A 12,405-nucleotide genomic window follows, 5' to 3' on the forward strand; every position below is an offset into this window, starting at 1 on the left:
AAAACGAAACACAACTAGAATCTGCGTACCTGAGCAGCTGAGATATTCTTCGATGGGAGTATAGCACCGGAACCATCCTCCTCGTCTCCCTCTACGACATCCAGGGCATAAGGAAAATTCATGCCCGCAAAGTTCAGACGCCAGGGGCAGAAATCTCCATAGCGAGCGGGAGGAGATTCGCGCGGCTTACTATTCTCGGTTGGCCGCCATCCGCGGGAACCGGGAATCCAACCGTAAGCCCACGGACCTACTATCTCAATGACAGTGGCGTGCCACTCGTAGTCATGATCACGCTTGATCCTTTCTCGCGCGGGGAAGAGTTTCCGACGATTGGACGCCTCCGTGCCAGGAACATACTTCAGCTTGGCATCGCTGACCTCATTTAACAGACGAATCTCGCCTCGAGGAGCAGGAAGATTCCGAAGGCTGACACTCCACGGCTTGCGATTCCTGCTATTGACGTAATCACCGAAGGAGTTATTAAATTCTCAGGAGTGTACCATTCCTTCTCCAAGGGATTGGGGACGTAGCAGTCATCGACGTTTCCCCCTTACTCCGCAGATAGCATTCCTTCAGGCGCGGAGATAATTCCCCGATAATTGGGATACGGAACGGCTATGAGTATTTGTGGAAGAACCCTCACGACTAGCGAGCACGTCGTAGTAGAAGGAATCACCCGATTTGTACAACGGCAGCATCAGACCAGCCTCGAAGGCCCCAACCGTCGTTAACAAGTGAAATTCATCGAATTCGTACTTAGAGATCAGCTCATACGTAATATCATCCTCGGGGGCATAAAAACGAACCCCGAAGGCTTGGAGCTCATGCTTCTCCTTGAATATTTCAAGATCGATATGCTTGAAGGTTACTTTTCTCCTGCTAACAGAAACACTGCGTATCAAGGGAGCAGCCTCTTCCTCCTCGGCGGGGCCGGATGAACTAACAAACGCTTCAGACGCTTTTCTCTTCACGGGGGGATTCTTTGAAGATCCAGCCGCAGGAGCTACGCCCTTTGTATTCTTCCCTTTAAAGTTGGAGAAGACCGTGGATGATGCTCGGGCACTAACGAACGTAAAGGAGGAACGTCAAAAGCAACAGCGCGGGGAGGAGCCTGCGTACTCCGAGTCTCTTCACGAGGACGCACCATTGAGTGATTAACTCTCCGTGAGCCAGACGGAATTATCGGAGGAATCTCTTCCCGAGAAGACGAGGCTCTCGCTCCGGAAGACACTCGACTCCGACGAACATCATCTTGAGACTCTCGACGCTGAGGAGATCTCGACAACCTAGAATCAGGAGTCTCATAGGTAGGCCGCGGACGGTCAGACATGGCTGCGGAAAGAATAAAATCAAGAACAGGTTACACACAATAACCAAAAATCAAAAAACACATTCATAGCAATACAACCACGACAACATAGCAACCCTAAAATTAGGATACAATCTCAATACTCCACCCTCGAAGTAATGGCTGCCTTAATTTAAGATGAAGAACAGGGGCAAACTAGTATGCAAGCATCAGAAAGTTCTTCATCACAAACAAGGAACAACAATAGCAGAAAATTCACAATCAACACGGCATAAAACAGTGAAATCAAGAAAAGAAAAACTCACCGGCAAAAAACAGCAAGTAGAAGAAACGAACAGGGGAAGATCCCAGGTGCAATAAAGACTGACAGAAGATAAGATCACAGGTGCAATGAAGACTGACAAAGAATTTAAGGTCACAGGTTTAATGAAGGCAGGTAGGAAACTTAAAGGAAAAATGAACTGAGAGAGTGTTTAGGAAGAATGAAATTAAATTTCCTCTCCATCCTTAAAATACCCGAAAGAAAAGAGGAAATTAAGGGACAAATAGGAAAACGTGCCCGTTACATAAGCAGTTAATGCACGAATAAAAGACGTGCCCAAGTATCTAGGAGAAGTTATTAGGAGTGAGAAGGATATGCGACGATAGTTTTTCTTCAAGGCACCCCTTAGTCAGTTAAGCCTGAAGAAAAGGGGCAAATTGTGTACACATATATCTCACTATCGGACACGTGGATACAGAAAGGTACGTGGAAAGCATGCAAGCCAAGACATCAAAACACGATGCGTCGCGAAGCACCAAATAAACCCCTAGGAGTTGCTTTATCTCATCCCCAGAAGAGGAGCTAAGATCAACGGTGGGGAGAAAGTCAGCTGACACGGACTGACAGGGGCAGAAGACACTTGTCTGACACGAGCAGACCCCTCAACCACCCGCATTAAACACTCTGAGCAGTGCACGTGTCGACCGACCTGTGGAACGAGCGAAGATGCCTCCGCGGGATCTAGGGGGAAACGCAGACCTCTGCGTGATGGACACAAGACACTAGAAGATAAGGTTCCAACGGTCTTCAGAGATGGGTCCCACATTCCTACCTTATAAATACCCAATCTCCACAAAGGGGGAGGGGGATCGAAAAAACATCAGAGGAGAGAGAGAGAGAGAGAATAGCAAAGGTAAGGAATCCCATAGTGGAGAGAAATATGTAAACCCCAAGTCATTCAAACTATTCGTGTAACCGTGAATAATATAGCAGAACAACAAACCCCGTGAACGTAGGCCTTAGTGCTGAACCACGTAAACCTTGGTCTTATTTACATTTCAGCACTTTGCATTTATTTAGTTCCGCATGCATTTGCTTATATATGTTGTTTTCCTTTTATATTTGTACCCCATGCATAATCGCTACGCATGGGGAAGTTGGAGGAGGCCATGATAAACCCGTGGGTTTTGAGCCAATGAACCCACATCCGGGTATCATCATCGTAATCTCTTTAGACTTTAACAATTGATTGCGGGCATTCGGACCCCGCGTAGTTCGTGTGTCCACACACTCATAACCCATCTCAATTTGATATCCTAGAACATCAATTCCATCTTCTAAATCTTTAACAAATCAATCAAATCTATAAACCTTAATTTACCTTTTTCCAATTCATTATCAGAACAACTTCACAAACCACAAATTAACACCAACCCGTCTCCAATTCCGTCTTAATCAACACCAAATTGAATTTCAGAACCCTTACCCTAACTCTAACTTCTTCGATTCATCTTCTAAACAACTTCACGGCACCAAATTAACATCAGCTTACTCAAACCCTAAAATTGAATCTACAACAGCACCAGCTCCTCCTTCTCCCGAGCTCAATAACATAACAATCTCCACCAAAAATCAACTCTTAATGATTCCCCTAGGTTTTTGATCTTTCAAACACAAAATCTTCTTTTAGAATCACCACCGGTGAAGAACTGAGAAGAGAAAATAAAGAAGAAGGAAGAAGAAGGAAAGAAAAGATAAGAAGAAAAAAGAAGAGAAAGATAAATGAGTTATCTGCTCGATCGGTCCTGATACGGCCAAAGACAAAAGATAACGGAAGCCACCCAAATGATATGGGAAGCCAGGTCGGTCTAATGGCGAAAAGACTATTTTCCCCTTCACTATTCGGATGATTTCTTATTTTTCCGGTATCCGAATGACACGTTCGGGTAGTCTATTTCGCATAAATTTTCGATATCTATTCAACGGTACTAGTTTCGTATCTATATCGTTGTTATATAATTAACGTTCGGGTTAAACTAATCGAGTTATTATCGGCTAATACGTCACTTGACTGGTCTAATAATGTTGACGAGCTTGAGGGTCTTTACATTTTCCCAACCTTATACATTTTCGTCCTCGAAAATCAAATCATCCTTCTGCTCTTCAAAACTCCCCACGTTAAAGAATAATCCTATCTCTTGTCTAAGCGCAGACAACATAAAAACAAAGCACAAACCTATATATATGGCTTTCTACAACTAAGATTTAAAATTTGTAGCTCTAGGTTCAATTATGCTGATTTTAATAACTATTAAATAAGGAAGTCTAATTTTTCTTACAGTAATTTCTATTTCAATAAGTTATTGGTTCGAATTACGAGAGAACATATTCTATAAGCTTCTAAATAAAATTCTGGATCTAAAAGTTCACTATCAGAAGCAAGTTTTCTTTCTGTGCCTAGTGATACAAGAATGCAGTTGCCATGTCTAGGTTCGCGACGCCGGACAATGCCTACCTACGTAACAAGTATCACATGAACACATAAGAATTTCCAACCTCACTATTCCCCAGTGCTGGATTAACTAAGTATTAATTTATTAAGATTAATTAGTCTTTAAACTTTTATCGTAACTGGTGTAAGTCTGATAAATTTACTTCGTAAAATATATAAATAGTTCACATCATTTTAGCAATTTAATTATCAAAATTTATTTTCCGTTATTATTATTTATTTATTTTATCATTATAAGTAATCCAAATTCGATTCACATCAATTTATAATATCTGATATTTTAACCTCGGTGTGTTACTATATATATGAATTTTTCAATAACTATCTATTATAAATTTGCTACCAGCTTCATCACTCAAATACTATCATCAATTGTGTTGTTATTCTCATTATTCTTAAGTTGATAGTCCGGTTGGTACATTTAGCCTTAATCTTCTAAATATAATTCTACATTCACGTAAAAACGATATAATAGATTTTATTTATTCATATTGAATTTGTATGCTATATCTTGTTAAATAACGACGTTGGTAATTTAATATAATTTAAATTTGAGTCTGCATAAAATTACGATATGTCCTAATAGTCTTTCGATTTTGCTATTAATGTAAAATATCCTATTAATATACGAATTTATTTTCTTTTAATTATAATATTACACTAAACATCATAATTCTATTATTACCAGTTCATATTCATGTATATTTGATTCTTTTTAAAGATTTCCTGAATCAATTTGGTGTCAAGGTTATACAATTTGAGTCTTTTTAATTTACATATTTTATCCTCGTTTTCTTAAATTTGACGCCTAAAAGTATTATATTAATTATCTAGTTTATACACAAAACATATATCTCTAATTTGCAATTAATTTAATTTACAACACTTAATTGTAGATAAGCGTGAACAATTTTCCATAAATATTTAATCATAATTATTATTTTTATCATTATATATCTTTATTGAAATTTTTTTTAAGTTAAGTACAATATGATATTAATTGAGAAATCCTAACATTACTTTATTAAAGTTATTATTACTATTATTATCGTCTATCACTATTATTATAATATGTTTATTATTAACATCGATGGTCCAACTATTATTCTAACTACTCTTACAAATATTATTGAGTCCTAAAAATATTATTAACATTTACGTATTTATAAATTGTTGATCCTACATATAAGTCAAAGTGCTCCACAACTTTCTATGTGATTTTCTTATCAATAATACTAATCTCACTATTTTTTTCTAGTATTAGATTGTGCACGTGTTCATACTTTTTAGACAGATTATTCCCTAACCTTTATTAGCTAAAGTTACTGGTGTACCCTACAATTTTTACTTTATTACATACACAAACAACCAAACAAACAAATCAATCAATCAAATAATTATTTTAATTATTGATGGTTTTTAGTGGATTAAGATTTATCGCACAAACCCAACCCAGTTCTAAACTAATCTATTTCACTAAATGGCACTGGCTAATTCTATCTTTTCCCATATAAGATCTAATAGTGAAATCTGATACCAAAATTGTAGCGCCCCCAAAGATAGCAGCTGACTAATCCAAGAGATTAACTAAATAAAGAGGCACTACGAATCTAAATCAAATACTTAAACATTCAATTAAGAAATGTGATACAAAACTTAACCCGAAACTAACACCCGCTCTGAAACATATATATATATATATATATATATATATATAAGAGGTTCTCTCAAATGATACATATACAATAGTTATTTGGTTTACAGATACAATATGTAATATAATAAACATAGTAGAAGTTAACCAACTAACGATAATAACCCTTGAAGCTTTCGTTGCGCAACTCTGATCTCTCTCTAAAACTGAAAGTGGGAATGGGTGAGCACATCATCCCTAAAAGGGGTGCCCAGTAGGAATAACATTTAACTTTCAAGTAATCATCACAAGATTTGGAAAACAATAATGTTTTCCCAAACATTAAAAAGTGACCAAGTCACTGAAATAAACAACATGTATATGGACAAACTCCTTCTTCAAACAATGTATAATATTCTTGCCACACTCAATAGTTATAGGATGTATGATGAATTTAATGAACTGTAAGAGTCCAGACATTGCCTATATTGTGAGTAAGTTAAGTAGATATAATTGTAGTCCAGAGCAATAGCATTCAGATGCACTGAGTAGAGTATTATGGTACCTAAAATACTCTATTACCTTTTATTTGATTTATCAACGGTATCTTGCTGTCCTTGAGGGACTTTGTGATGTAAACTGGATAGTTGACTCAGAGGAGTCTAAGTCTACGAGTGGATATGTTTCACTCTAGCATGAGGTTTTTTTTTTGGAAGATTTACAAACAAACATATATTGCTCAATTCATTATGGAATCTAAGAGTATTGAGTTAGATAAAGCACGAGAGGGGGCCGAGTGCCTAAGATTTTTTTTAGAAGACATTCCTCTCTGGCATAGGCCTATGCCAGCTATATCTATACATTGTGTTAGCCAAGCTATAATAGCTAAAGCTGAAAATAACTAATCTCAATCGGCGTTATTTTCATTGATTGGATAAAGTCCAAGGAGAATATCGCGCAACTTTTGACGAAATATTTATCCCAAGAGATAGTTAGAAATGCATCGAGAGGGAAGGGGCTTAAGCTCATAAATTAAACTTGCCATGAAGGATACTCAACCTTGCTGACTGGAGATCCCAAGATCAAGGTTTCGAATGAGACAACTAATTTGTGGTGGGTAAAGGTAAACACTATCAGAGAATTTTATTCTTTGTCCCTTCCCTATGGTGTAGACGTGATGTGACTGCATGTGAAGGATGACTTTTAAGAAGTCTTAATGAGTTCTATAGTTTCAATTTAAGATTGAAGTGGGGTGTAGCAGTAACACTCTTTATGGAACTCACCTATCTGAATGAGGAAGTGGGCCGCTTCCTATGAGAATATGAGCTTTGATTCTCTAGAGCATTCTGAGAAACATGATATGTCCAGGGCCAAATTGGACAAAACGACACGAGCTTGGCAACAACCTTGGAGATATCACCCGTGATTGTTATCGCGAATTACATCAAATGCTAGCAGTTCAAGACATAGTTCACTGTCTCTAGCAAGTAATTCCGGTAATATCTCACTAAGCAAAGGTTCAAGACCTCATGGACACCTCTGCCTAAAATGGTATTTCCTGCGCTTTTTATGTGATTTTCGTTTTGATGGTTTTGGTATTACTGGAACTTAGGACCTAAAAGTCACTAAGGGTTCACTAGTTCATGCTTTTTCACTTTGGTGAAAGATACCTATAGTCTCACCATGTGAGAACTAAAGATGAAAGCTCTCAATACTAATATGATTTGTGCAATCCATAGTATGATCCCGGGGTCAATACACTTTTGTGTGAAGGAGAGGACATAGAAATGACTAGTATGATTTCAACACTTGCACGATCAGTCTGTTTGGATCGTGAGATTGGGATGTTGATTTACCAAGATCTATCTGTGTTTTCATTTTTTATTGAGTTTTCATTCATGTGGAGGATTGTTGGAAAACGATTAATAAAAAATAATTTTTTGAAGTTTTAATAAAAAATTATAATTTATTGTTTTCTTTTGTGAATGAAACTTATTAGTCCCACGTTGTGGAGTTTCCAATTTTTAGTAGTTTCAAAAAACTATATAAACCTTTTAGTCCCACATCGGGGAGTTTTTTCTTCTTAAGTTATATTTGTCAATTATATAAACAAATTCACTACTTTTGTAAAATCTATGGGAAAGGGGTTGCTCTATATTTAGAGGGACCCCTAAGGGAAAAAACATTTTATATTGTTTCTCAAGTGTTCGAGATTTTCCTTTATGGTTTTTTCGGAGTTGCCAAGCTCAAGTTGAGCATCTACTATATATGCTAGTAGTAGGTGTATTAAGGTGTTTTATCCTGGAGATATCCGTCCTGTAAGGCTATAGCATCACTCTTGAATGTAGTCGGGCGCTAATGTCTTAAGGGAAACGTGTTGAACACGTGACTCACTCTGTTTTTCCAAAGTTTTGCCTTGTTGTTGTTGCGGAGATATGAGAAGCTCGTCCGTTTCATCAAATCGATCACTTCCATTATAAAGGAACTAAGTATCAATAACTTTTGCTTATTTGATTTTTCCTTGTTTTTGATTATTGCACCCAACAAACTCTTCACTGGATATCAAATCATTGTTCGGTGTCAGAAACACGGAGCCTTGTACTTTCGTTCGGTATTAGGGATGAATCATTTGGGGAGCTGCCACTTCCAGAAAATGTGAATGATCTGATGCGCGTTACGCTTGGTGTATTGGGTGAGGACATTTACATAATTGATTAGTGTGTTGGCATGTTTAGTATTGATGTTTGGGTAATGAAGGATTATGGAGTAAGCGGTTCTTGGAACAAACTACTTACGATTCCATTACAAACAACTGTGGCATCCATGGTCAGCTTGAAGCTGTTACATTCCTTTAAGAATGGCGAAATTCTGCTCAAGAGAAATAAGAGTACCTTACTTTTATATCATCCCAAGTATAAGGAGTCTAGAATTGTGAAGATCGGTGGCATTCCTGATGGACTATATGATATAATGACATTTATAAGGAGCCTATATTCAGTTAACTCGGGTAATTGTTTGGAGCAGGATCGAATTGAAAACTTAGCTTCTGAACAAAGAACGACTCCAAAAAAGAAAGATAAAAATTTCTTTAGAGGTAAGGATATGTCTTGCATATAAGTTCATTATCTTAGTGACGTTCACAATGTTAGGTTAATGCTTGTTTCCTTTATCAGGGTTGAAGTCCGTCTTCAAGTGTTTCAGTGGGTGATGAAAAGTATGAAGATATTTAGCTGGAAGGTTCGATTTGTTTCAATCCTTGTTTGGAGCACCGTGTGTTTTCATTGTTGATAATTTTGATATGTTACAAAGCGATTGCAAGTTCAACTTTGCCCGGTTTTTTTCTTTTCTTTGGAGGATATACCTGTTCTGTTTTTATTTGTGACTTAGAAGTGATAACTATTCCAATTGCAGCAACTTCTGTTTGAATGTCTAATGAGTAATGTCAATTAAGAATTGTACCCAAGTATAGACCATACTTTCCTATGTCTCCCTGTGCCTCTGGCACAACGATATTCTCCCACATTGGTGGAGTCAATACCGAGCTTCTGTGTCCAGAACCCTTGAAATGTCTCTACAGTTCTTGTCTTACAAAAACAATCGTTTTTCATTCGGTTTTGTTGGAGGATGAAACACCGTTAAGTTCAGCAGATGAGATTTTACAAAAATAAATGGAGTGAAAAATGTATTATACAAGAAGAATGGGAATTGAATAAAGGGAGGATAAATGGGGATTTATAGGTCGCAGGCTTGCCTATCTGTGCTGGAATCAAGAATTGTATCCGGGAAGTAGAAGGTTGAGGAGTTTCATTTCACTCTTCATCTACTTCTAGACCGGGAATGTATTCCAAACTAACGTCGAAAACCACAGGACTATTTGCAGCTACTCTTGGCCTTCCTGGTGCTGAAACTAGACCTTTTGGAAACGCCAACTGTACAGCAATTTGAAGGAAAACAACTTATCTTTTAGCTCTCTTTCAGGTTTCCTCAGATTTTTGCTAGAAAAACTGCAAGTTCAGTTGGTTGGTATACTATTTTTCTAGCTTAGTGGAATACTTACAGGTCCAGGAATGTAGAGCCGACGTTTCCCTCCAGTTTGCATGGTCAATAATCCTTCATCAAGTCCCTTGATCACCTATTTTAGTGGTATAGAACACATGATTGCAATCAACCAAATGAACAAACAGACATGGGCATGAGAGCTGGAAAGAAATTGAAGTTAGAAAAACAGATTTGGCGTTTACCTGACCAGAACCAACGCGGAAAATATACGGTAGGCCTTTCTCCAGGGAACTGTCAAATCAAATAGAAAGAGAATTAGAACAAGAAACCAACACTGAAACTCTGATGCTAAATAGTGGGACAGGAGTATACGGCATACCTGTCAAATATTTGTCCAGATGGTACCATGGCAACATAGTTGGCAGCAACCTAAGATGATGAAAATGATGAGGACTTTGAGCAAATTTTGAGATAAACTAACTCCGCATGATAGAGGAAGTTGCATTGCATACCTGAAATCCAGTGGGTGGAGTAGGACCTCGACCAACTTTTATGTCCTTGTACTGCAAGCCCGACTCTGTAGTTACCATAGGTGCCTTCATATACCAGAAAACTTCTACAAGTTAGGCCTCTTCCTCGCAGCGCAAAAGCTCTACCCATGAAAATTAGGCATTTTTGTTGTTCAAATCCTAGGCCGGAAAATTAGAGACAGAGAGGATATGTAAGTTCACCATACATTTTCAAGCTCCTTTTCACAAGCAGCATCACACAGTCTTGGCTTTTCTTCAGGAGGCAAGCCAGCTCCCTTTGCATCAGATGAGGACATAACAAGCGAAGATATACTCAAAGCCAAACCAATTATATCTCGACGTTTCATTTGAGTGGTTTGATCTTCATACTCTCTTGGACTGACAGATTCAGCCCGGAACTCTTCAATCAGGCATCGCACAGTCGGACACTGGATTCTCAATCTGCCAATGCCCCGAGAAGTGGTAAAAGCTGATCTTTTACTAAATGTAGGACCTAGAAGAGGAAAGCAATTTTATATAGTTATACACCAAAAGTATGATTACTCTGCAAATTATTTAGTAGAACATTTGTCTGATTTTCGGATGACAACAATATTCCTTAAAATGGCCTGGAGGGGAACTGAACCCTCAACCTCCTAGACTCCTAATTGAGGTTATGGTGTTAGCATGCATTTGGATATTCCCTGAGGTCATGTTATCATATAATCAGAGTATAGGTAGATTCTCTATGAAGCTGTACTCTCGAAGCCGATTACTGCTTATAGGAATGATACTTAAAGGAGCTTAAGTTTTTTCCCGTGTAACCATGATTAAGAGTACAAATGCTAATTTCCAAAATCTAAAGCAATTTGACAACATTTAAAGACTTTGAATTCATGTTCTGAGATCAAGAAACACATAATGGCCAATGACACATATTATCTATCTTTACATATTGCAATCAATAAAAATATGAATATTGGGAAAAATTGTTAAATTTCAGTAATCAAATGTTGCAAAAAAATTCAAAAGTAAACAGATGCATAAGCACATACAATTGTAATTGAAATTGTGTAATCAATGTAACCACTGCAATCTGAAAAAGGGGTTTACCTGATGGAAGGATAAGCGATGAAGTAGAAGAAGCCATTTTCACAAGAAGTGTTTCTGGGGAAGAGATTTTGTGTCACATTTTTAAGTGGATAATGAAAAAATATACAAACATTTTGGATATATCTACAAGGGAATTTTGTTTCCACCCCCAATTATTTTTCCTGCCTTTTTCCTTGCCAATGAAAACCCCAAGTGCCCAACTAGCAAAACTTCATGTAATCCTTTGAAAGGATTGCAAATATATGCAACTCCACTGAGATTTCATTCAATCACTGGAGACTGCGTGAATATGTTGCTAGCTAGATGCTAGCTAAGTCCATAAGCTTCAGGAGGGTTTCTTAGACCTCCACCAGAGATATCACCTATGCTGTATTTCTCTTTCATAGTATGCATGAGCAAGATGGAGAATCAAATTTCAACCTGAGGTGAAGTACAAAGCCCTTGGCAACTCTCCAACAAAGTTCAGAAGACTGAAAATCAAATTTTACTGGTTGGATATGATTTGGACACAAAAAAATGCACTGGATCATAATCAACTGCACTGAAAATTAACATCTAGAATAGGAACATCTGATACAACAGAGCAGGAGAACCATAACATTCATGGTAACAAACCACAATAAAACAAGCTATAAAAACAAAACAAGTGAAAGAAAGGAAGAAAAACAACTACAAGCTGGTGATGGGTGATGATAAAGATCAAAACAGCCGAATTTCAAAATCTTGATCTCGCTGGGCGCTTCTAACTGACTCAGGTAAATCATCGCTACTGATACCGGTACAAGAAAGGTCGAGGCACTTTAGACGTCTCAAAGATCCAAAATCCTCGGATAACCCTTTAAAACTGGAGCAGAAAGACATAGCCAATGTCCGTAAATTATGAAGCTTGGTGAAAGACTTGGGTAATTCTCGAATCATGGTGGCAGTGAGATCAAGGTGCCTCAAATTGATTAAAGTGCCAATATTACTAGGAAGTTTCTCGAAATTAACACAATACCGTAATTTCAGTGTGTTTGCAATAGATATAGACCAGTGATCGACTCATCGTGTAATTCCTGCAAAGCATGT

The 12,405-nt window shown here is 37.7% G+C and overlaps 1 protein-coding gene across 1 annotated transcript; it reads right to left on the reverse strand.

Annotated features, from left to right (window-relative positions):
* Positions 1-9,282: 9,282 nt before the first annotated feature.
* Positions 9,283-11,409, reverse strand: LOC113278568 (peptidyl-prolyl cis-trans isomerase FKBP16-3, chloroplastic-like). The gene is made up of 7 exons (XM_026527379.1): positions 11,338-11,409; positions 10,452-10,738; positions 10,228-10,311; positions 10,095-10,144; positions 9,958-10,006; positions 9,774-9,848; positions 9,283-9,645 (listed from the first exon to the last, which is right to left on the reverse strand). Exons 1-7 carry the CDS (start codon positions 11,372-11,374, stop codon positions 9,526-9,528), a joined length of 702 nt encoding a protein of 233 aa, XP_026383164.1. The 5' UTR covers positions 11,375-11,409; the 3' UTR covers positions 9,283-9,525.
* Between the last annotated feature and the right edge of the window lie 996 nt (positions 11,410-12,405).

Source organism: Papaver somniferum, chromosome 5, assembly GCF_003573695.1.
Source record: "Papaver somniferum cultivar HN1 chromosome 5, ASM357369v1, whole genome shotgun sequence".
Lineage (NCBI taxonomy): Eukaryota > Viridiplantae > Streptophyta > Magnoliopsida > Ranunculales > Papaveraceae > Papaver > Papaver somniferum.

Coding starts and splice junctions, on each gene's coding strand:
- LOC113278568 (XM_026527379.1), bottom strand. CDS start 11,374: ATGGCTTCTTCTACTTCATCGCTTATCCTTCCATCAG. Junction 10,145..10,227: donor CTCCACCCACTGGATTTCAG/GTATGCAATGCA, acceptor TCATCATCTTAG/GTTGCTGCCAACTATGTTGC. Junction 9,849..9,957: donor TCCGCGTTGGTTCTGGTCAG/GTAAACGCCAAA, acceptor CCACTAAAATAG/GTGATCAAGGGACTTGATGA.